The 26,111-nt window shown below is 48.0% G+C and overlaps 1 protein-coding gene across 1 annotated transcript in view; it reads right to left on the reverse strand.

Annotated features, from left to right (window-relative positions):
- TRAP1 (TNF receptor associated protein 1) overlaps positions 1–25,309 on the reverse strand; it is a 63,649-nt gene extending 38,340 nt beyond the window's left edge. Inside the window, exons 1-4 of the mRNA XM_029057914.2 lie at positions 25,196–25,309; positions 8,355–8,519; positions 6,948–7,030; positions 5,696–5,836 (exon numbers count right to left, since the gene is read on the reverse strand). Coding sequence (XP_028913747.1) covers positions 5,696–5,836; positions 6,948–7,030; positions 8,355–8,519; positions 25,196–25,289 — 483 coding nt within the window. The 5' untranslated portion in view covers positions 25,290–25,309. The remainder of the gene's footprint in view (positions 1–5,695; positions 5,837–6,947; positions 7,031–8,354; positions 8,520–25,195) is intronic.
- Positions 25,310–26,111: the final 802 nt, after the last annotated feature.

The raw sequence follows: 26,111 nt of genomic DNA on the forward strand, positions 1-26,111 counted from the left end.
GAAGTGTCGGTAGAGATGTCTTGTAGGGAGAAGGAAATGTGAGATTGCAGAGAGAGAGAGAGATCGGGGCTGGAGACGTAGAATTGGGAATTATCAGCATAGAGGTGGTAGTTGAAGCCTTGGGAGCGAATGAGTTCTCCAAAGAAGTGGGTGTAAAAGGAGAACAGAAGGGGACCCAGAACTGAACCTTGAGGGACCCCCACAGTTAGGGGATGGCAGGCAGAGGAGGAGCCAGCGAAAGAGACTGAGAATGAGTGGCCAGAGAGATAGGAGGAGAACCGGGAGAGAACGGTGTCCGTGAAGCCAAGGTTGGATAGCATTTCCAGGGAAAAGGGGTGGTCGACAGTGTCGAAGGCAGCTGAGGGGTGGGACAGGGACTGGGTACAACCTGATTAACTTGTATCTTCCCCGGCACTTAGTACAGTGCCTGGCTCAGAGGTAAGCGCTTAACAAATACCGTCAAAAAGAGAATACCATGATCACTGGGGCAGGCGGAGCGGCTGCTCACACCTTAGGGAATGCACTGGGTCATTCTCTGCCTACCGTAAGATCAGGCTAGGACCACCAGTCAGGAGTGTTTGCTCTAGCATAGGGAGGAAAGAGAAACCGAAGGGTCAGGGAGTGAAAACCATCCTCTGCATCCCTAAAAACGCTATGCTGAGAACAATAGAAAGGGCTTCATCTGCCTGAAGGATAAAGTAGATTCCGGTGGGGAGGGCCCCAGAAATAGGAACTGATTCTAGTTCCTTCTGTGCTGCTCTGAACTGAGGTGGAGAGGTCTGATGGTTTCAATCGAAGCCCCAAAAGCATAAAAAAAAAATCCAGCACTTAATGGATCCTTCAAGTTGAGTACTTCTCTTCTACCAGCTTAAACAATGGGTCACAAAAAATAGATCACATGGCTGAGAGAGTGGTACAAAACTATCAACAGTCAGTAGCTCCACTGAACACTGTCTTTGAACTTTGCTCTTCAAAAATCCATTGCAAGGGAAATATTCATTGAGAGCTGAGACTTAATGCTTTAATCACGTTCTTACTGTATTGCTCTGATGACATTAACTGTCGGGGGCAATTTCTGTGAGCACTGAAAACCTAAGCAGCGCCATATTAAATCGTTCAGATTATGGGGTCCAGGTACAGTTTAATTCTTTTTGGATAAACAGCAGATTTATTTCTCTAGCAATGTAGAGATCCAACCTGGCTCAAGCTTTGGAGACCGGAGCCGTCTGTCCAGGTGCCGCAAGCAGCATAATGCCTTGATTCAAAACCTCGAATAGCTCCTATCAGAACCGTCATCGGCATTCAGATACTCTCGCGTACCCGTCTCAGGGCCTTTGATTCTGGCTATATCCTGCTGGCTTGGAAGGGTTCCCTTAAGAACCAAAAGCAGAGTGAGCCCGTCATTGGGAGGGATTGTCTCTATCTGTTGCCGAACTGTACATTCCAAGCGCTTAGTACAGTGCTCTGCACAAAGTAAGCGCTCAATAAATATGATTGAATGAATAATCTCACATCAACTTCCTGGACCCCTGCTGTACCCTTGAACACAGCTGTAGAAAACCAATGGAATGAAACTGGACCATCTAAGCAACCCTGGTTTGCTTCACTGGTGAAGGAGAATGCAGCGTGGCGCAGTGGAAAGAGCACGGGCTTTGGAGTCAGGGCTCATGAGTTCGAATCCCAGCTCTGTCGCTTGTCAGCTGTGTGACTGTGGGCAAGTCGCTTAACTTCTCGGTGCCTCAGTTACCTCATCTGTAAAATGGGAATGAAGACTGTGAGCCCCACGTGGGACAACCTGATTCCCCTGTTTACCCCAGCGCTTAGAACAGTGCTCTGCACATAGTAAGCGCTTAACAAATACCAACATTATTATTATTATTAGAATTGTCCAGATAGACGGGGAATCAACAACTCTGGTCAGGTTTAACTAGAGCCTAACACATGCATGCTAAGGTCACACCTCCTCCAAGAGGCCTTCCCCGATTAAGCCCTCTTTCCCCAGGCTCACTCTCCCTTTTGCGCCATCTTTGCGCTTGGATCTGTGACGCCTGGACGCTTGATGTTCACCCCACACCCAATCCAACGATACTTACGTACATATCTTTAAATTATATATTATAAATTACTTATTCATATTAATGTCTGCCTTCCCCTCTAGACTGCAAGCTAGAGAAACAGCACGGCACAGCGGATAGAGCAAGGGCTTGGGAGTCAAAAGGTCATGGGTTCTAATCCCAGCCCTACCAATCGTCTGCTGTGCCACCTTGGGCAAGTCGCCTAATTTCTCTGTGCCTCAGTTACCTCATCTAATAATAATAATAATGTTGGTATTTGTTAAGCGCTATGTGCCGAGCACTGTTCTAAGCGCTGGGGTAGACACAGGGGAATCAGGTTGTCCCACGTGGGGCTCACAGTCTTCATCCCCATTTTACAGATGAGGTAACTGAGGCACCGAGAAGTTAAGCGACTTGCCCAAAGTCACACAGCTGATAAGTGGCTGAGCCGGGATTCGAACCCATGACCTCTGACTCCAAAGTCCGTGCTCTTTCCACTGAGCCACGCTGCTTCTCTGTAAAATGGGGATTGAGACTGTGAGCCCCAACGTGGGACAGGGACTGTGTCCAACACAACTTGCTTGTTTCCACCCCAGCGCTTAGTACAGTGTCTGGCACATACCAAATGCTTAACAAATACCATCATTATTATTAATCTCATTACAGGCAGGGAACGTCTCTGCTCATACTGTAGTATTTCACTCTCCCAAGTGCTCAGTGTAGTGTTCTGCACACAGTGAGTGCTCAATAAATACCACTGATCGATTGACTGATCGAATGCTAGTAGGCTTGGGATCTATATGGACTTTCCCCAGCAGTCAAATGCACTCGGTTGGTTCCAAAGCCCTGGACACAGCGCTAGCAAGAGCAGACGGAAAGAGCAGAGCACTGGGAGTCCAGAGACTGTAAATGGGCAGGGAACATGTCCACCAACTCTGTCGTCGTTCCTTCCTAAGTACAGTGTTCTACACAGAGTAAGCGCTTGATAAATACCACTGATTAGTTGACTGACTGATTCTAATCTAGGCTCTAATCTAGGCCAACAGGGGTGAATGTCACCTAGAGAGGTCCCAAAGGTGGAAAGGCCCAGCACGAACCCCCAAAATAACTGTTTAAAGTGGGCAGCTAAGACCACGGTAGCTAACCAGTCTGCTGCCTGCCAGGTTATGGAGCTACGGCCTAGCACCAGCATGCTGCTGGGTCCTTTGCCAGTCTTCCACGTTGCGTCGCACTCCATCCCTCCCCACCAACTTGGTCTTTGCGATCCAGGCTCCAGCACAGACACTGGCAGGGACAAGAGAGCTCAAGTTGTGCCGTGTAATGCACAATAATAACAATGATGATGATGGTATTTGTTAGGTGCGTACTTTGTCAAGCACTGTTCTAAGCGGTGGGGTAGATACAAGATAATCAGGTTTGGAGACAGTCCCTGTCCCACATGGGGCTCAGACTCTAAATCCCAATTTTATAGATGAGATAACCGAAAGCCAGAGAAGTTAAGTGGTTTGCCCAAGGTTACACAGACAAATGGTAGAGTCAGAATTAGAACGCAGGTCCTTCTGACTCTCAGGCCCATGCTCTGTCCATTAGGCTATGCTACTTCCCTGTCACTATACCACTGTCAATTTATCTTAATACAGTGCTCTGCACACAGTAAGTGCTCAACAAATGATGGATCAATGTGTACTGAAATAAAAACACACACACACAAGTGCTTATCTGTCATTCTTGATGGAAGAAAAACGCCTACCAATACAGGTTTCCGTGCTCTTCTCTTCTGGCTGAAAAAATCATGCCTACTTTCCCACAGGGTGGTAAGTACAATGTTGTGTAACAGCAGAGTCAAAAGGACAAGGCCTAGGATGACCCTGCCTACTTGGAGAAAGTATTGGGAATTTTCCATAAATTTTTACTTTTCCCGCTGAGGAAGGAAATGAAGGTAAGCATCTGAAATCCTGTGCCACTTGTTCACACTACACCCGTTAAGAACAAAAGCCTTTGCAGGCATAATAATAATGTTGGTATTTGTTAAGCGCTTACTATGTGCAGAGCACTGTTCTAAGCGCTGGGGTAGACACAGGGTAATCAGGTTGTCCCACGTGGGGCTCACAGTTAATCCCCATTTTACAGATGAGGTAACTGAGGCCCAGAGAAGTGAAGTGACTTGCCCACAGTCAGACAGCTGACAAGTGGCAGAGACGGAATTTGAACCCATGACCTCTGACTCCCAAGCCCGCTCTCTTTCCACTGAGCCACACTGCTTCTCGAAGGTAAAGGCATCCTTTACCTTCCTAGAGAATGTCAGAAAGGTCCACGGCCTGAACTGTTCTTCATGTGGTCTTGACTTCTTCCACAAGTTGCAGATGACAGCACGTTAGCCAGTTATCTAGTCCCTCACAGTGTTTCCGCCAAGATAGGGTAAGATTTGAAATCCATTACTTCATGCAGCTATTTCATATGCATTTTCATCAAGTCCTGGTGGTGACCTTGGTACCTAAGGCTTAGTGTTGGCATTAACAAGTGGGTGACTCTCCAAGATAGTCATTTGCATTCTTGGTGTAAGGATGGGTAGCTGTAACCGCTAGACTGAACGCTTCCTGTGGACAGGGACCATGTCTACTGACTCTGTATACGTAGTATAGTGCTCTGCAGCCAGTAAAGGCTCGATAAATACCACCAACTGACTGCTCTTTGCAGGTTGGCTGCAGGTAATCTGTGTGTGCCTTACACAGTAGGCAATCTAATTTCATATTATTTAAATTAAAATGTTCTTGCGACACACCTAGTCTTGTCGTTTATTGATTTTTTTTCCTTTCTCCATTCTTTCTCAATTGTCCATAGTAATTGTGCAGATCTCTTACATCGGAATTATGCACGGTAAGGAAGGGCCCACAGTGCCAAGGAAGAACTGTGGGAAGGTAGAGGGGAACTGAATATGGGGCACCGGCTTCCCCATCTCCGAGGCATATGGTTATACTGGTCAGTTGTCCTTCTGACCCCTTATCTTAATCTATCCCAGGACAAACTCCAGACCTGGAGAATACATTCCCACAATCGCCCAGCTGAGTCTCTACTCCACCAAGAAATGCCTTCTCCCAGATTACACCCAAAAGGGAAAAAATATATGGTCTCCGCATCCTAAGACACCATAGCACTCTGGGACAAATCTTCCCCCAGTTTACCCGCACTGCTCTCTGGAATGAAACTGACATTCTCCAAGCCAAATCCCGGGACGCTAACTTGAATAAGCACACAAATGTCCAACCCTAGAATCTTCACCCTGGTGTAGAAACACACTTTGACCCCGACTTTAGAACATTTCCCCATGACCCCGGGACTGCTCTGAAATACCACCTGCTCCACTCTCGTTTTGCATGTCCTCCGCCACTAATATTTAATAGCCAAGAGCCATTACGATACGTCCAACGACTTTCTCCGAAGAATGTAGTCGAGGCTGTTTTAAATTCTGTCCACGTCAATCAGTGGCGGGCGCCGTCTCTCAGGAACCTTGTGTGAGACGTGACGGGTGGCTACAATCCCCATGAGCTCTACCACCACCTTTTGGATCCCAAACACTAGAAGAAGGGCAGAGGGGAAGAAGAGACAAATTCCACATTTGCTGGTTATTTAAAGGGAGATACCTGGATGGTGATGGTGCCTTTCTCACTGTCTGTCTGCAAGTGGATCTCCAATTCTGGCAGAGCCTGGCCTTCGGACATCAGCTTGTGCCGTAGTTTTTCTAGGGCATCACTGCTGTTGGAAATCAGCTCCCGAATAAAAACCTGAGGAAACAGAAATACAGGCCACATGACCATACTAAATACGGTATAACTGGTTTACCAAATTGAACTCGATGTGGCTGCAAGACTGAGCTTAAGATTTATCGCCTGACTTCAGACCAGTCGAAGTATAGGGAGACAAAACAACTTGAGGTCAGAGAGCTAGAAGGATCCTCAAGAGATTAGCTGGTCCAGCCCACCACCTACAACACATGGTTGACTCTTCTCTTTTTTCACAGACTTTCCCAAGTATTCTGTTGCCTATTTAACTTCCCCTGATTGTCAGGAAGTTCTTCCTTTCTAAACTATTACCAAACTCACTCTTGCGGCACTTTAAGCCAATTTCCTCTTGTCCAATCCTATGCCCTGAGTTGAATCTTCAACATCTTTAAGGAATGTCAATTGTCCGTGATGGACAGTACTTATGGGGCCTGTAGTCAATTTAGGGACCTTCTCGTGAATCTTGGGCCTCCGCCTTCCTTTTGGACGCTTCCACTTCAAGGGACAGACATATCCGGGACTACTGCCCCCCAACTTGCTCAGGAGCCTAAATCTCCTTTAACCACTCCAGTAAAGATAAATTGCTTCCTATGAAAGTGAAGGATGAGGATTCTCCCAGAGTTTCATCAAACTACGGGGCCAAGCAACTGCTCTCTGATGGCCTCTTAAACAAACCTTTGCACCTCCCATATTTTAGAGCCCTGCTAGAAAAAAACAGTTAAGAAAAATGATTACGAAAACCAAATGCAGATAGAGTGGTCAATCACTGACCACAATTCACAATGGAGGGTTTTAGCTGGATCTTTGGATGTCCCTCAGAGAGCCCCAAATCATTCCCATTCAAAATTTAGGATCTGTTGAAACCTGTCAGTAAAATACAGCTGAATCCCAGAGCCAATATAGGCTGGAGGATCATCTGGATGTACTTATCTGTGAAATTGAAAACAGATTTTTCTTTAAAAAGACACTCTGGAAGCCTGGAAGAGTACCTGACCAGATTTAATGCATTTCCACAGCCAATGTATCATCTTTCATTCCTCAGACTTGCATAAAAGTGCATTTGGGCCTAACCCAAGCTTTTGCCAACATTGGGAGTGACTAACAGGCTTCTTACCTCTTTTTCTGAATACAAGGAACGAGCGACGATGTCCAAAAGCTTCTTTGTCTCAGCCTGGAACTCATGTTTTGAGACCGATCCTACCAATTAATCAAATGAACAAAACAATGAGGCTGAATTGATATTTTCCTACAACAGCTAACATCAATTTTGAATGAATTTTCAGGGTGATGATTTGAGGAGATTAAACGTTTTCTTTAATGAAAGTAACATTTACGAATGGTAGAGTCTCCCAGGCAAAGCCCAGGGAATGACGGGAGACTCTTTTTCATGTCTCTCCAAGGAACACGGCCTCTAGAAATGAAAAGGGACCATAGTCCCTAACTGGAACAGGAACTGGGCTGAGACATCAGGTCAATCCTGGTGTTTCAGAACAACACCTGAACCGGTAAGGGGGCAAACTGCTGTAGTCACTATCAGTACCTGCGTGAGAACACTACTCTCTTCCTCTGACCAGCTTCCTTTCTAAAACTGCTGTTCTCATTCCCTTCCCACCATAAAAGCCAAAAGGAGACCGTTTCCGTAACGTTCCAAGGATTGTGAACCATTCGATAAAGGCACAGCTTCGAGGTAACTTGGTTCAGTCTGCATTTGCTCCTCAACCTGATAACAAGATAGAAACAAGAAACAACATGGCCTAGTGGAGAGAGCACAGGCCTAGGAATCCAGGGTTCTAATCCCGGCTCTGCCACCTGTCTGCTCTGTGACTTTGGGCGAGGCACTTCACTTCTCTGTGCCTCAGTTTTCTCATCTGTAAAATGGGGATCCGATATCTGGGTGCCCCCGTGCGTCCAACCTGATTAAATCCTATCTACTCGAGCGCTTAGAACAGTGTTCGACACATCGTAATTGCTCAACAGACACTGTCATTATTATAATGAGTTACTGCTTCGGGAAGGATGCCATCGCATCAGTCTGAACAAGTGGAGAAAGCATTATTACTAGAAAAATCGTTAGTGCCTAAGAACCTTTCATTTCCAAAGGAAGCAGAAGGCCTTTACCAAGACAACTGCAAATGACATGGGCAGCATGTCCTAGTGGATAGACAGCAGGCCTGGGAGTCAGAAGGATCTGGGTTCTAATCCCGGCTCTGCCATTTGTTTGCTGTGTGACCCTGGGCGACTTACCTTTTTTGTGCCTCAGGTCCCTCATCTGTAAAATGGGGATTAAGATTGTGAGCCGCAAGTGGGACAGGGACTGTGCCCAACCCTATTTCCTCGTTTCCACCCCAGCACTTAGTACAGTGATGGGCACATCAGAAAGCACTTAACAAATACTGCAATTATTATTATTATGGTCCTTACAGTTTACTGGTTGCCTCTTTGTTGAGGATTTCCTGTTCTGCGTCACAGAGTAAAGGACAAACCTGATCGGAATGCTCGGAGACGTTTTTCGGCACCCTACCTCGCACACTCTCGGTGCTGCTGATGATCGTGTGCAGTGGATCCTCCTTGTTCTCGGCTGCCTGCGTACTGTACTGCTGACTGGCAAAGATGCTGGACACGCCGAAGTTCCATCGGAGATTCACAGGTTGGGCTGCACTCCTCCACGGGCCTAGAGCTGTTCTCCCTGAAAAACATGATTCCAAAGGGCTGAGAATAAAACGGACGTCAGGGGTCGGATGGGATTTCTTTGCTCACAACCAGTCCAATTAGAAGGTCTAATGCGGCCCTCTACAAGGATGGCTGACTTTCAAGCACTCCAAGCAATGGGAGGTGAATTCCCCCGCTGAAACCACTATTCGGTCCATAAATCCCAATTTACTCCGTTTTTCTAGCACATGGGGGTACTGCTCCCATTGAACCCCGCTACGGTTCTTGCGGCTTGCCCGGGAGCCATTAGCATACACAACGATATTTCTCCCAATACTGCATCACGTTCTATCCAAAAATGAATGGCAAGGATTTAAGATTTCCTGCAGGCTACTCCCGGCCCTTCTTGCAAACCTTAATACTTGGCTCAGGTCTCCCACCCGGTCCGAGGGGAGCCACCTTCTACCTTTCGGGGAGTGAAAGGAAGCTCCCTTACCCCCCGACTTGGGTCAGGGAGACTCGGATGAAAAGGTCCCAGAAATCACACTACCCTCTTCCTCACCCTGCACTCTGGCAGGAAGCCGATACCCCTGTAGGTCCCCTGGCCAGGCCTGGGGCCAGGAGACTCGGGGACCTGGTGTAGAGCCAGCAGGAGCTGACCAAAATGGCAGCCCCTGCCAGTCGTCAGACCTACAGCACAACTGGTACACGGAAGTGGAAGGTCGAGTGGAAACGCTGAAAGATGGGACCGGTTTTCTCACTGGGGCAGAGTTAAAAATGGGGGCTAAGAACTCCATTCATGAGGGGAAAAGCTGGGAAATAGGAGTTAGTCTACAATATTTCCCTAATGAAGACAGGACAAAATGAACCTGCACTAAGGGTCCTTTTTATTCCAGGAAGAGCATGGGTACAGAAAAATAATTACCACATTGAATGAAGATCCTTTCCGGCTGGATCTTGGGGACAGAAGGCAGCAGCACAAGTCCCACTCCTACGCCCGGCTCTCAGAAAAGCTCGGCTCCACTACTGTGGAGCCGAGCGACCAGACCCCTTCCGGGACATTCTGAATGGCCCGGGCAGACTTGAGCAAGGCTGTGATCTTGCTCTCAATCAATGGCATTTATTGAATCCTTACTATGTGCAGCCCAGTACTAAGCGCTAGGGAGAAAACCATACAACAGACACGATCCCTGCCCAGGCCAACAAAAATGTCTAATGTCGCAGACTTTACACAGTGTAGAATCCAAGACAGAAACACTCTCATGTCCTTCGTGTGTTCTGGGGTCTCGGATACCTCTGCACATGTACATTCTGTCCTCCAATCCTCCCAGGCTACAGATGCTAGCCTCCAGAGGGATAGGGAAAGTTGTTTGTCTCTTCTCCCTCTTAAAAAAAAAAATGACATGGATGAGGCAGGGAATAAAGAGCCAAATCTTGGTTCTCCTTTTGAGTAAGAAAAAGGAACTAAAATATAGTTCCCTTCTGGAACCACATGGGCTTCCTCGGGCCCTCTTTCTTTTAATCAATCAATCAATCATACTTAATGAGTGCTAACTGGGTGCAGAGCACAGAACTAAGCGCTTGGGAGAGTACAATATAGCAGAGTTGGTAGACACGTCCCCTGCCCTCAACCAGCTTACATCTAGAGGGGGAGATAGACATTGATATAAATAAAGAAATTGCAGATATGCTTATAACTGTTTTGGGGCTGAGAGAGGGGTGAATAAAAGGAGCAAGTCCGAGTGCAAGGGTGATGCAGAAGGGAGGGTCTCCATCCTCCTCCCACCCCGTGCCGTCCAAGAAGTTTGCTCAGCTGGGAGGAGGGAGCAGCATTATCCAGTAAGACATCTGGGAGGTAATCCATTTCTTCAAAGTGCAATCAATACATTTATTTACCACGTGCAGGGCACTGTCCCGCACACTTGGAAGAGTAAAATAGAATTTAACAGAGTTGGTAAGACCTGTTCCCTGGATTCTTAATCACCACTAGTCCCAGTCTGTCTACTAGAGTGCTCCACATACCATAGGTGCCCAGTACATATTAATGATCCCTTAAAGGCCCACTCGTATTCCAGCCTGCACCTAGAAACGGTGAGTTTTGGGATGTCACTCTAGTGCAGATGCCTGGGATTTCACAAGTGGGGTTATGGAAGTTTACGGGACACCAAGGACCTCCATATAGGACCTGGCTGATCCTATGGCAATTCCATCCTTGTAGGCCCCATGTGCTTGAAAAGTGGGCATTATGCTCCTAGGGGCAGGACGGCAAAGGGCTGGCTCAACAGACCGTCTACGCTAAAACCAGTGGGGAAGCACTGCGGTCCAGCAGATAGCGCACAAGCCCGGGAGTCAGATGGACCTGGGTGGGTCCACCACTGTCTGCTGTGTGACTTTGGGCACGTCACTTCGCTGGGCCTCAGTTAACTCATCTGTAAAACATGGAGTAAGACAGTGAGCCCCAGGTGGCACATGGATTCCGTTCACCTGATTTAGCTTCTATCCACCCCGGCACTTCGTACGGTGCTTGGCACATAGTAAGCATTTAACAAATATCACAAAAAAATTACTCTAAAATGCAAGATGTCCACATTGGTTAAATGGAAAAATCAAGACACTTGGAAGGCTCCGGAGAGTTCACGGATGACAGACCTACGATGGGTTGAAGGGAAAAATGGGGGATGTTTGAAGGTTCGTTTCTAACCACGCGACGGAATGTGCCACCACTGGGAGAAAGAAAGAATCCTGGGCTGCAGAAGCCACTAGCCTGAGCCAAAATGACATTGCTTATGGTCTTATGTTTCTGGCAAAGGTTACTCACAGAAAGAAGATGGAAGGAATCAGGTCTCTTCAAGTTAATGGTTTCCCATAAAGGCCAAGATTTTAGATCATGAGCTTCAGCAACAGAAGGCAAAGGTTGATCTTTAGAGGAAAACATCAATTAATGATAACACACTTTTCCTTTTTAGGAAAATTTTGATCCCAGGGCTTACAAACAGCACAGCTTTGGCCCCTTCCACGCAGTCTATCATAAATGGATCATGTAGAGTTCGCCTTCGAGTCAAAGATGCCACTGCCGACAGGGAGACTGTCTGGGAGAGAGAATCAGTTGTCCGTACGCTCTTCCAAACTGCATTATCATCCATTTCTACAAATCGCTATTAATATCCTAGGCCTAATCACATCTCCTGTCCAGAGCATGATGGATTCTTAATTCTAAAAATAAATTCCAAATGGGTTCAAAGTGATTTCACTACTCGCCAATTTGGGGATGATTTTCAGAACATCTGGTCTTCTCACCATGAATAGCCTGTGTTGCCCCAGGCGATGCTGAAGCTCATTAAATGCTGCCCCTTGAACAATGGTCCACTGTCAGCAAAAAGTCGGGCTTGTCAGTCTAGGAGAAGGCTGGTCTATATATGGGTCAATCTATACCAAGTGAAGGGGAAAACATAACCATTAAAATCCGAGTGGGGAAGCTGAGCCGTAGCAAGGACGAATGAAAAACAATTTCCAGGATGGACTATGGGAGGGAAGCCAAGCAAATAATGACTTGGAAGTGCAACCTCCAGCCACCAGATCTATTTTCTAAAACACCAATGGGCCTCTGGGTTGTTTGGATCCAAACTCCAAAAGGATTGCTATTTCCAGAAGAGATGACCAGATTCCCTCCTACCAAGTGGCTGGCTAACATCCTCTTCCTCTGTTTCCACTTCTGAATTCAGCAATGCCAATTAGCTTCTCCGGAAATTCCATTTGAAGTGGGGTTCATTCCAGCAGGCATAAACACAATGTAACAGTTTGAGTCTCCCTTCCTCCATCTCTCACCCCTTCCTCCCTCCTTTTCTTCTTTCTCTCTCCCCTTCCTCCTTCCTTTCTGCCTTCTCTCCCCCCTCCTTCCTTCTCCCTCTCTTTCCTTCCTCCTCCCTCTCATTCCTTCCTCCTCTCCCTCCCACCTTCCTTCCCCTTCTCTCTCTCTCCTTCCTTCCTCCCTGCTCTCTATTTCCCAGTGTTTCCATTTCCAGCCTTCATGATGGAGGGAGGAATGGAGGTAAGAAAGCACTGTTTGGAAGCAAGCACTGTTTGGAAGCCAGCGGGGGCTGCGTGACCCCACATCCACTCCCTCTCATGTTCCTAGCTGCAAATGGCCCGATGAAAGAGAGGAAAGTTGCAAAGCAGGAAAACTGAGGGAGAAGGGTGAGGTGCATCCACAGAAGGAGCTGGCGGGAATGAGGAACAGGGAGAGTGGGGCACACTGACCGGTTGAGCAGTCGCCTTCCCTTGTATTCTGCTTTTGGCCTGTATTTCTCTTTCAGGGTTCTAGGGTGTAATTTAAAAAATAAAATAAAATAAAATTTAGAAATGTTTTAAAAATGGTTTCTCTAACACAGCTTTCTATGAGCCAAACACAGATCTTGGACCTTGAATTTGATCCACTTGGTTTAAAGCAAAAGTTTCAAACTTCTTCAGATTAAAACTTGCCCTCCTCTGGCCTGGGAGGGGGAGATCGGCAGGTGGGGAAACTAGAAAGGACTACAGGTATACAGAAATCCCATTAAAGAAGCGCCTGGGTTCTTCATGGTGGAAGGTCTAGAAGCAACGACATTTTGTTAAATTGGCACTAAGCCTATTTGCTGTATATATATATATGGTCCTACGGTATAGGCATTTCTCCTAGCCCTGGGCTATCCAAAAATTGTGATGGTCAACAACCATACTGTACTGACTGAAATTCAAGGAGGGTCAACTAGAATCAATTATATTTACTGAGTGCTTGACTGTGCATAGACACTGTACAAAGTGCCCCGGAAGGCACGAGACAATAGATTTTGTAGACACGTTCCTTGCCCACAGGAACCTAAAAATGAATTATTATTCTTCATTTCTTTCTTTAGTTTCTCTGACATTTCTCTTGTCAGTGATCCGAAACCAATTTGCACTGCTTAAAATTCAACCGTATTTGAGTGCTTACTGTGTGCAGAGCACATTACTAAGCACTTGGGAGAGTTCAATATCACAGAGGTAGTAAACACGGTCCCTGTCCACAATGAGCTTACAGTTTAGAGGGGGAGACAGACATTAATATAAATAAAGGCTATATACGTCTGTGCGGTTGAGGGAGGGGTGAAAAAAGGGAGCAAATCCAACAGCAAAGGCGCCGACGCAAAAGGGAGCAGGAGAAGAGGAAATGAGAGCTTAATCAGGTAAAGGCTCGTGGAGAAGTGCCTTCAATAAGGCTTTGAACGTGGGGCGAGTAATTGTCTGTCGGATGTGATGAGGGAGGTCGTTCCAGGCCAGATGTGGCAAGAGGTGGACGGCGAGATAGACGAGACCGAGGTTCAGTGAGTAGGCTGGCATTAGAGGAGCGAAGTGTGCGAGCTGGCTTGTACGAGAGCAGCGAGGTGGGAGGGGGCGAGGGGATGGGAGAAGCGCAATAAAACAGTTGGTAGACACTCAAGGTAATGCCCTAAGATGGGACAGGGTAGCAGCAGGGTGAAGGGACACGGATGGGGTAAAAAACAGAGACGAAAGATCTGACAGGCTAGCTGCCCATCAGACAGTCGTCTTGACCTCAAGATCCCAAGGGTCAGACAAAGATCCTGGTACATCATTTCAATGGCATCAGACCTGATCGCAACCAAACCGATGCTATAGTTAAGATTTGGCCTTGACACAAATCTGGGCCAAAAAATTGGAAGGAAAATGGATTTCCCAAAATATGCTTGCTCTGGGCACATTTAACCAAGGAATCAACTGGATTCAAGAGAATGGCTCCATTAGAAGTTTTTACAGTCACAAACCAGGGATAAGATAAGTACTGAGTCAGATTGTAGACTTTCTGTCTGATTTGGTCTTCCTGTGCCTCTCTTCCCTCAGACCCCAACAGGAAAAACCACAGACCTCAACAACACAATACAAAAGCTCTAGCATCATATCATTTGGTGGTGACATTTCACACAAGAAATAGGAAGCACTGGGTGGGGGTAAGGTCATCACAATTTGACTTAAAGAGACTGAGAAAAATGACAACAATAACAATAATAATAATAATAATGGTACTTGTTAAGTGCTAACTACATGCCACGAATTCTTCTAAGTCCCGGGGTAGATATGAGTTAATCAGGTTGGACATGGTCCCCGTCCCACATGGGGCTCATATTCTTAATCCCCAGTTTACAAATGAGGAAACTAAGGCAGAGAGGTGAAGTGACTTGCCCCCGGTCACACAGCAGACTAGTGGCAGAGCCAGGATTAGAACCCGGGTCCTGCTGACTCCCAGGCCCGTGCTCTCACCACTAAGCCGTGCTGCCTCCAAAGAAGGTATTTCATTCGATTCAAATTAATGCATGCATTTATCCCGAGTCACAACTTTGAGATTGTGGATTTCTTCTTGCTCGTTGAAAAATGTCGCAGTGGTATAATATGGTCTTGAAAATTAGCACTTGGGCAAAAGTGCAGCGCTCAAAAGAAACCACCCAAGTAAAAAATGTAATAACTAAAAATATAATCCTCAGAAAACCCTAATAGTAATAGTGTCGGCTTTGACCTTAAACGAACTGAACACCATGTGGAGACCCCGGAAAGACTTGGTGGGGAGGAGGGGCCGGGATCTTGGGCTGGGAGGTGGGGAAAGCCAGGGAGGCAACTAAACCAGGGAGTGTCAGAGGGGAAAGGGAGGCCAAGAGGAGGGCAAGGACAAGTGCGCCCAAGAAGGGAGAAGTGGAGCTGGGAGAGACCTGAGAGTGAAAATAATAATATTAATAATGGCATATGCCAAGCACTGTTCTAAGCACTGGGGCGGGGGGGGGGACGACAAGGTCATCAGGTTGTACCACATGGGGCTCACAGTCTTCACCCCCATTTTATAGATGAGGTCATTGAGGCGTAGAGAAGTTAAGCGACTTGCCCAAAGTCACACATGTGACAAACGACTGACCAGGGATTTAAACCCATGACCTATGACTCCCAAGCCCATGCCCTTACCACGCAGCCACGCTGCTTCTCTAAAGCAGTCCATCCCCTTGCCCCCACCTACCGCACCTGGCTTCTCTCTCTATAACCCAGCCCGCACGCTCGGCTCCTCTAGTGCCGACCTTCTCACTGTGCCTCCATCTCGCCCGTCTCGCCGCCGACTCTTAGCCCACGTCCTGGAACACCCTCCCTCCTCAAATACAACAGACGAGTCCTCTACCCTTACTGAAGGCACATCTCCTCCAAGAGGCCTTCCCAGACCAAGCCCCACTTTTCCTCATCTCCCACTCCTACTGTGCGTAGAGCACTGTACTAAGAGCTTGAAAAGCACAATTCGGCAACAGAATGCACAGCACTTCTGTACATATCTGTGATTCGATTTGAATTGATGTCTGTCTCCCCACCCTCTAGACTGTAAGCTCCTTGTGGGCAGGGAATGTGTCTGTTTATGGTTGGACTGAACTTTCCCAAGCGCTTAGTAGAGTGCTCTGCTCACAGTAAGTGCACAATAAATGCGATTGGATAAATGAATGACTGACAGAGGTCTGGGTTGTGGGTGGAAGGAGTCAGGGCCAGCCCAAAGGCTTGTGGGGCCAGGCAAACCCGAAGGGCAGAAGCCCATGGGAGGTTCAATTGTATTAATCGAGTGCTTACTGTGTGCAGAGCACTGTGCTAAGCGCTTGGAATGTATAATTCAGCAACAGATAGAGACAATCCCTGCCCAACAATGGGCTCACAGTCAAAAATAATGTTGGTATTTGTTATATGCTTACTATGTGCAGAGCATTGTTCTTAGCGCTGGGATAGATACAGGGTAATCAGGTTGTCCCACGTGAGGCTCTTAGTCTTAATCCCCATTTTACAGATGAGGTAACTGAGGCACAGAGAAGTGACTTCTCCTTTAAGTAAAACGAGGAGGCAGGCAGCAAAACAAATAGACAGGCATCAATATCAACACAATAGATAAATAGAATCATCAGCACTTAGAACAGTGCTCTGCACATAGTAAGCGCTTAACAAATACCAACATTATTATAGGTATATAAACATCCCTAATAAAATAGAGTAATAAATAATATACAAATATGCACAAGTGCTTTGGGGAGGGGAAGGGGGTAGAGCAGAGGGAGGGAGTAGGGGCTATGGGGGTGAGGAGGGGCAGAGGGAAAGGGAGGGCTGAGTCTGGGAAGGCCTCCCGGAGGAGGTGAGCTCTCAGAAGGGCTTTGAAGAGGGGAAGAGAGTTAAGTTTGGCTGTCAGAGCCCAGAGGAGCCTGGGGGAGGAAAGAGAGGAAGTTGGGAGAGCCAACCAGTGAAAGGAAGAAAGGAAAAAAAGCCGAGAGCAGGGGGACTAACGGGATGGGACCCAGAAGAACCAGGACCTCGAAGGCTGCTTGGCCTGCCCACCTGAGCTCTGGGAACTGAGGCTGGCGGGAGGGGAGTGGAAGGGGTCCCTCGGGAAGACCAAGCGGCTTCTTTCCTCTTGCCCAGCAACCTGGGAGTGAAGCCCCTCTTCCCAATTAGTCGAACCTTGGGAACCAGAGACTGCCCCTCCAAGTTCTACTTGTTTTCACGGTGCTCCTTTAGGTTCATCTTTTATTTGCTCTCATTTGGAAGGTCTTATCTTCTACAGGGAGAGCACTTGGGCGATCTGGCCTCCGCTAGATGATATGTTCCTTGAGGGCAGGGATCAGGCCTACTTGCTCTGTCTTATTCTCCAAAGTGTTTAGCGCAATGCTCCATTCAAGGTAGGGGCTCAAATTTAGTTGCCATTGTTTTTACGAGATGTTCTTCCCCTCGACTCTATTTATTGCCATTGTTCTCGTCTGTCCGTCTCCCCCGATTAGACCGTAAGCCCGTCAAATGGCAGGGACCGTCTCTATCTGTTGCCGATTTGTTCATTCCAAGCGCTTAGTACAGTGCTCTGCACATAGTAAGCGCTCAATAAATACTATTGAATGAATGAATAAATGCCACTGACTAGTTGTGAGCCCCTTGGGGGGCAGGGACTGGGTCTTAAATGTTTACCTTGTACTTATTCATTCATTCATTCAATAGTATTTATTGAGCGCTTACTATGTGCAGAGCACTGTACTAAGCGCTTGGAATGAACAAGTCGGCAACAGATAGAGACAGTCCCTGCCGTTTGACGGGCTTACGGTCTAATCGGGGGAGACGGACAGACGACAACGATGGCAATAAATAGAGTCGAGGGGAAGAACATCTCGTAAAAACAATGGCAACTAAATAGAATCGAGGCGATGTACATTTGATTAACAAAATAAATAGTGTGATGAAAATATATACAGTTGAGCGGACGAATACGGTGCTGAGGTGATGGGAAGGGAGAGGGGGAGGAGCAGAGGGAAATGGGGGGAGAAGAGGGTTAAGCTGCAGAGAGGTGAAGGGGGGGTTGTAGAGGGAGTAGAGGGAGAAGAGGAGCTCAGTCTGGGAAGGCCTCTTGGAGGAGGTGAGTTTTAAGTAGGGTTTTGAAGAGGGGAAGAGAATGAGTTTGGCGGAGGTGAGGAGGGCGTTCCGGGACCGCGAGAGGACGTGGCCCAGGGGTCGACGGCGGGATGGGCGAAACCGAGGGAGGGTGAGGAGGTGGGTGGCGGAGGAGCGGAGCGTGCGGGTTGGGCGGTAGAAAAAGAGAAGGGAGGAGAGGTAGGAAGGGGCAAGGTGATGTAGAGCCTTGAAGCCTAGAGTGAGGACCATTAGTACAATTCGTTCATTCAATGAGTTGTTGAGTGCCTACTGTGTGCGAAGCACTGTACTAAGCGGTTGGGAGACTATAATGCCTAACACAGAGTCAGTGCCATAATAATTACTATAATAATGAACCGGCCAACTGGGCGAGAGGGACCGGAGCTATAGCACCAGCTGGGGGACAGGGAAAGATGGGACCAAGAAGACCACGGGAAGAGGGACAGGAGGGGCAGACAGAGAGAGGAGAAAACCCTACCTTTCCATGACCTGAATGGTCCTCTCCTGAATTTCTTCAGGCTGCTGATAATCGTCATTCTGAGGGGCTCAAACTTTTGTGGGCCTCCCTGTGCATGTCTCTGCAGATGGTGGGATGGATGCAACAGCGCCTTCTCCCCTGGCCGCTGCCGAGGGCACACCGACATACCCTCCAGAGGTGAGGAGAGAGAACCTCCCCTTCCCTCCTTCCTGCTGGATTTCTGCATGGCTCGGGCAGAGAATCCCTCCCTGGCCAGTTGGCCTCACACGTCCACCCACCACAGGGCTCCCAAGCAGAGTTGGGAACGGGGGCTGGCCGGCCTCAGGGAAGCAAAGAGTCCCGCTGCTGCCCGAGGTGTGCACCGGAATTTACAGTCCTTTCCCGGGCCCTGACAGCATCCGCGAGCACCTACATTTTAAGGGAGAGGAAGGGAACCGTACATATGCACCTAAACCGCTGGCTCCTCCCATCACCCTGGCAGATTTCTGGCACCCAACCTGGACGGTCGGGCTTCATCCGATCACTCTGATTAACCTGGCTGTCCTTATGTACATATCTATAATTTTACTTATATTTTCTGTCTCCTACTCTGGACTGCAATCTCACTGTGGGCAGGGAATGTGCCTGTTATAATTGTTATACTGTACTCTCTCAAGCACTTAGTACAAGGCTCTGGACACAGTAAGCACTGACTACAATTAACTGACTGACTGAACACTTGAGAATCACTCCCCTAGGATAACTTTATTATATCCAGTGTTTTATTTTATCAAGGAAGAATCCAGTGTTGACAAAATGGACAACTACCGAAGGACTTATACAATCCCTTCGGCCACAACCCATTTAAAACATGTGCAACAATTTTATACACTGTCACGTGAGTGATGGCTAGTGGTTCCAATTTTAGCTCCCAGGGACCACTATGAATGGCAGCAAGTGAAGGTCAGATACTCTACCAGTCCCAGTTAGGCTGGGCTGCAAATAATCACCTTTGGCCCATGGTTTTGCTCACGCCAAACTGGGCACGGGCCAAGTTAAAACACTAGGGCTCTGGTGTTTAAGGGATGGCAAGGGGCTTAACTTGCCTGGAGCAAAGAGCATGATCAAAAGTAGGTGAAGGCAGTATGGTCAAGGGGGGTGAGGAGGGAAACGGCACTCTGGATATGATGTTATGCAAGAATCTGTAGGCTACTACTGAACTGATGAGGCCATCGCCTCGCAATCCCCTTCTAGAGTTGCAAAATACACTGAGGCAAGGTAAACACTGGGACTGTTTGCCTTGATAACCCGTTCAGACAAAAGCTTGGAAAATCAGTTAATACATCCTTCAGTTAAAAACAAAACCCTCACAAGGGCAAAGCAGTGTGGGGCCTCGTGGAAAGAGCACGGGCCTGGGAGTCAGAGGACCGGACCCGTCTTCTAATCCTGGCTCTGGCACCTGTCTGCTGTGTGACCTTATTCAAGGACTGAGCGTTGCCCACTCACACCTATTTCCTAGTGACCTTTCCCTTAAGTGTGGACCCACACGGAGGGGAGCAGAGCTATCCGTAGAGATCCGAGTGGATTATGAGCCCGCTGAGGCAGAATTATCCCATCCCTCTGGGCAGGCACCAGCAGCAGTTATAATAATAATAATGTTGGTATTTGTTAAGCGCTTACTATGTGCCAAGCACTGTTCTAAGCGCTGGAGTAGACACAGGGGAATCAGGTTGTCCCACGTGGGGCTCACGGTCTTAATCCCCATTTTACAGATGAGGTAACTGAGGCACCGAGAAGTTAAGTGACTTGCCCACATTCACACAGCTGACAAGTGGCCGAGCCTGGATTCGAACCCATGACCTCTGACTCCAAAGCCTGTGCTCTTTCCACTGAGCCACTCTGCTTCTCCAGTCACTCAGTAGTATTTATTGAGCATTTACTGTGTGCTGAGCACCTTACTGGGTGCTTTGGAGAGGACAATACAACAGAGTTAGCAGCCATCTCTGCCCTGGAGCAATTTACAATTCAGGCCACCAAAAAACAAATCTATGTCAGGAGCCAACCATATTACCTCTGAGCTGGAACGCCCTTCCTCCTCAAATCCACCAGACGATTACTCTCCCCCAGCCCCTTCAAAGCCTAACTGAAGGCCCACCTCCTCCAACAGGCCTTCCAAGACTAAGCCCCACTTTTCGTCCCCCCCCCCCCCCTTCTGCATCCCCCACTCTCTCCCTTTGCTCTTCTCCCCTACCTGTCTCACAGCACTTACGAATATATCTGTCATTTTATTTTTTTATATTGATGTCTGTTTCCTTGAATTGATGTCTGTCTTCCCAGCTCTAGACTGTGAGCTCACTGTGGGTAGGACTTGTCTCTACTGAACTGTACTTTCCCAAGCGCTCAGTGCAGCACTCAGCACTCAGTAAACACTCAATAAATACGTCTGAATGAATGAAAGTACTGACCAAGTCCCACAGAGACTGCCCCCCCAAGTCTGCCTCTGCACAACTTCTCTCCACACGCGCTACTCCTCGGGTCCACCCAGGTTCCTCCTAGGAGAAGCAGTGTTGCCTCGAGGTGAGAATACGGGCCTGGGAGTCTAAGGATCCTGGGTTCTAGTTCTGGCTCCACTTGACTGCTGCGTGACCTTAGGCAAGTCACTTCCCTTCTCGGTGCCTCCGTTTCCATACCTGTAAAATGGGGATGGGATCCCAGTTCTCCTTCCTATTTAGACTGTGAGACCCACGTGAGGCTGGGTTCGGGTCCTACCTCTAAATCTTGTATCTACGTCAGCGCTGAGAGGGGCTCGACGCACGGTAAGTGCTTAACGAATTCCATAAGCATGGCATAGTGGATAAAGCACGGGCCTGGGAGTCGGAAGGACCTGGGTTCTAATCCAGACTGTGCCAACTTTGTCTGCTTTGTGGACTTGGACAAGTCACTTCACTTCTCTGGGCCTCAGTTCCCTGATCTGTAAAATGGGGATTAAGACTGGGACAGGGATAAGGTGCAACCCGATTTGCTTGAATTCACACCAGTGCTTAGTACAGATCCTGGCACATAATAAGCGCTTAACAAATGACACAATCATTATTACAGCTAGCTATTAGGTTGGGGAATGCATGTGTGAATTCTGTAACACTGTATTCTCCCAAGTGCTTAGTACTGCGCTCTGCACATACTAAGCGCTCAATATATACCACTGATTGACATACTGTACCCTCTCAAGCACTTAGTACAATGCTCTGCACAAAATAAGTGCTCAAATAAATACAACTGACTGATTGGCTACTATTCCCCTCTTCCAAGCACTTAAAAAATACCATTATCTTTCTTACTTTGACTAAAATGGGGATGAAGACTGTGAGCTCCACGTCGGACAACCTACTCAACTTGTATCCTCCCCAGTGCTTACGTGCTTGGCACGTAAGAGCTTAACAAATATCATCATTATTATTATATGCAAGCAGATCGGGCTGGACACAGTCCCTGTCCCACGTGGGGCTCACAGTCTCAATCCCCATTTTAGTCATAATAATAATGGTATTAAGCGCTTACTATGTTCCAGACACTGTACTAAGTGCTGGGATAGATACCAGACTCCCAGGCTGGTGCTCTATTCACTACACCAGATGACGCAACTGAGGCCCAGAGAAGTAACTGACTTGCCCAAGGTCACATAGCAGGCAAGTGACAGAGTTGGGGTTATCATTATTAACAATAATAATATATGTTAAGCACTTACTATGTGTCAGGCACTGTACTAAGCACTGGGGTAGATACAAGCAGATTGGGTTGGACACAGACCTTGTCCCACGTGGGGCTCACAGTCTCAATCCCCATTTTACAGATGAGGGAACTGAGGCCCAGAGAAGTAAGTGACCTGTACAAGGTCACACAGCAGAAAAGTGATGGAGTTGGGGTTATTATTAATAATAATAATGTATGTTAAGCACTTAGTATGTGCCAGGCACTGTACTAAGCCCTGGGGTAAATACAAGCAAAATGGGTTGGACACAGTCCCTGTCCCATGTGAGGCTCACAGTCTCAATCCCCATTTTACAGATGAGGAAACTACAGCCCAGAGAAGTGATGTGACTTGTCCAAGGTCACACTGCAGACAAGTGACAGAGCTGGGTTATTATTATTAATAATAATAATGATGTATGTTAAGCACTCAGTATGTGCCAAGCACTGTATTAAGCACTGGGGTAGATACAAGCAGATAGAAGCAGCGTGGTTTAATGGAAAAGCCTGGGCTTGGGAGCCAGAGATCATGGGTTCTAATCCCTGCTCTGCCGCCTGTCAGTTGTGCGAATTTGGGCAAGTCACTTCACTTCTCTGTGCCTCAGTGATCTCATCTGCAAAATGGGGATGAAGATTGTGAGCCTCACATGGGACAAACTGATTACTCTGTATCTACCCCAGCACTTAGAACAGCGCTCTGCACATAGTAAGCGCTTAACAAATACCAACATTATTATTATGATTATTCTTTGTGCCTCAGTAACCTCATTTGGAAAATGGGGATGAAGACTGTGAGCCCCACGTGGGACAACCTGATCACCTTGTACTCCCTCCTAGCACTTAGAACAGTGCTTTACACATAGTAAGTGCTTAACAAATACCACCATTACTATTATTATTATACAAGCAAATCAGGTTGGACCCAGTCCCCGTCCCACATGAGGCTCCCAGTCTCGATCCCCATTTTCCAGATGAGGTCAATGAGGCCCAGAGAGGTGAAGTGAGTGGTCCAAAGAAAACGAGAGGTGTATTATTAATGATAATAACAATAATGATGGTATCTGTTAAGTGCTTACTATGTGCAGAGCACTGTTCTAAGCGCTGGGGAAGATACAAGGTGATCAGGTTGTCCCACATGGGGCTCCCAGGCTTCATTCCTATTTTACAGATGAGGTCACTGAGGCCCAGAGAGGTGAAGTGAGTGGTCCAAAGAAAACGAGAAGTGTATTAATAATGATGATAATAATAATGATGGTATTTGTTCAAATCCCAGCTCCACCACCGATCAACTGTGCAACTTTGGGCAAGTGGCTTGACTTCTCTGTGCCTCAGTGACCTCATCTGTAAAATTGGGATGAAGATTATAAGCCCCAAGTGGGACAACCTGATTACCTTGTATCTCCCCCAGCACTTAGAACAGGGCTTGGCACATAGTAAGCACTTAACAAATGCATTATTACTTGTTAAACGCTTACTATGTGCCAAGCACTGTTCTTAAGCACTGGGGCAGATACACGGTGATCAGGGTTGTCCCACGTGGGGCTCACAGTCTTAAACCCCATTTTCCAGAGGAGGTCACTGAGGCCCAGTGAAGTGAGTGGTCCAAATAAAGTGAGAGATGTATTAATAATGATAATAATAATGTTGGCATTTAAGCTCTTACTATGTGCCGAGCCCTGTTCTAAGCGCTGGGGGAGATACAAGGTAATCAGGGTTGTCCCACGTGGGGTTCACAGTCTTAAACCCCATTTTCCAGATGGAGTAACTGAGTCCCAGAGAAGTGAAGTGAGTCATCCAAATAAAACGAGAAGGTGTATTGATAATGATAATAATGTTGGCATTTGTTAAGCGCTTACTATGTGCAGAGCACTGTTCTAAGCGCTGGGGTATTTACAAGGTGATCAGGGTTGTCCCACGTGGGGCTCACAGTCTTAAACCCCATTTTCCAGAGGAGGTCACTGAGGCCCAGTAAAGTGAGTGGTCCAAATAAAGCGAGAGATGTATTAATAATGATAATAATAATTTTGGTATTTAAGCTATTATGTGCCAAGCACTGTTCTAAGCGCTGGGGGAGATACAAGGTAATCAGGGTTGTCCCACGTGGGGTTCACAGTCTTAAACCCCATTTTCCAGATGGAGTAACTGAGTCCCAGAGAAGTGAAGTGAGTGATCCAAATAAAATGAGAAGGTGTATTGATAATGATAATAATGTTGGCATTTGTTAAGCGCTTACTATGTGCAGAGCACTGTTCTAAGCGCTGGGGTATTTACAAGGTGATCAGGGTTGTCCCACGTGGGGCTCACAGTCTTAAACCCCATTTTCCAGAGGAGGTCACTGAGGCCCAGTAAAGTGAGTGGTCCAAATAAAGCGAGAGATGTATTAATAATGATAATAATAATTTTGGTATTTAAGTTATTATGTGCCAAGCACTGTTCTAAGCGCTGGGGGAGATACAAGGTAATCAGGGTTGTCCCACGTGGGGTTCACAGTCTTAAACCCCATTTTCCAGATGGAGTAATTGAGTCCCAGAGAAGCGAAGTGAGTGATCCAAATAAAACGAGAAGGTGTATTGATAATGATAATAATAATGTTGGCATTTGTTAAGCGCTTACTATGTGCAGAGCACTGTTCTAAGCGCTGGGGTATTTACAAGGTGATCAGGGTTGTCCCACGTGGGGCTCACAGTCTTAAACCCCATTTTCCAGAGGAGGTCACTGAGGCCCAGTGAAGTGAGTGGCCCAAATAAAGCGAGAGATGTATTAATAATGATAATAATAATGTTGGCATTTAAGCTCTTACTATGTGCCGAGCCCTGTTCTAAGCGCTGGGGGAGATCCAGAGTGATGAGGTGGCCCCACGTGGGGCTCCCAGTCTTCATCCCCATTTTCCGGGTGAGGTCACTGAGGCCCAGAGAAGTGACTTGCCCACAGCTGACAAGCGGCGGGGGCGGGATTGGAACCCAGGACCTCTGACTCCCAAGCCCGGGCTCGTTCCACCGAGCCACGTAGGAGGAAAACTTAGGATGAGAAAGGGATGTGAGGCGGGTTTCCTTCCTTACCTGTGCGGCCGCGGGTGGGGGTGGCGGCGAGGCAGCGGGGGCCGCGGGCCCCGAGCGCCCTGAAGGCCCTGAGGAGGCACAGCTCGCGCGCCATGGCCGCCGGACCAACGGGCTCGCGCGCGCCGCGCCTGGCGCTCGCGGCCTCGCGCGCGCCGGGCCTCGCGCCCGCCGGGGGTCCTCCCCGCGCGCCGGGCCTGCCCGCCTCACCGCCTGCGCCCGCCCCTCTTCCCGCCTGCCGCGCCCCCGCTCGGCCTCCGACCGAGCCCGGACGGAGGGGGGCTTCCGCCCCGCCGCGCGGGGGACGAGGCGGCGGTCACCGCGGCCGGGGCGGCGCCGGGACCGTCGGGGTTTCTCGCAGGCTCCGCCCCGGGCGGCCGCGGCTGGGGGCCTCCGCGACCTGGTTGCCCTTGACGACCAACGGCGGCTGCTCCCTCCCCGGCCCCCTCCCCCCCCCGTCAGTCACTCAGCAAAGGCCCGTGGGGAAAAACCCCCAGTATCTTCCCAACAAAACACTTATTTAAAAGATAATAACATGTTGGCATTTGTTAAGCCCTTATTATATGAGAAGCAATGTGGCTCAGTGGAAAGAGCCTGGGCTTGGGAGTCAGAGGTCATGGATTCTAATCCCGCCTCCTCCACTTGTCAACTATGTGACTTTGGACAAGTCACTTCACTGGGCCTCAATTCCCTCATCTATAAAATGGGGATTAAAACTGTGAGCCCTACGTGGGACAGCCTCATCACCTTGTATCCCCCCCAGCGCTTAGAACAGTGCTTGGCACATAGTAGGCGTTTAACAAATGCCATCATTACTATTATTACTATTATGTGCCATACACTATTCTAAGCGCTGGGGGAGATACAAGGCCATCAGTCCTGTCAAACCAGCTCCGAGGCAGCAAATGATGCCACTGTA

The sequence above is a fragment of the Ornithorhynchus anatinus genome, chromosome 2 (assembly GCF_004115215.2).
Source record: "Ornithorhynchus anatinus isolate Pmale09 chromosome 2, mOrnAna1.pri.v4, whole genome shotgun sequence".
NCBI lineage: Eukaryota > Metazoa > Chordata > Mammalia > Monotremata > Ornithorhynchidae > Ornithorhynchus > Ornithorhynchus anatinus.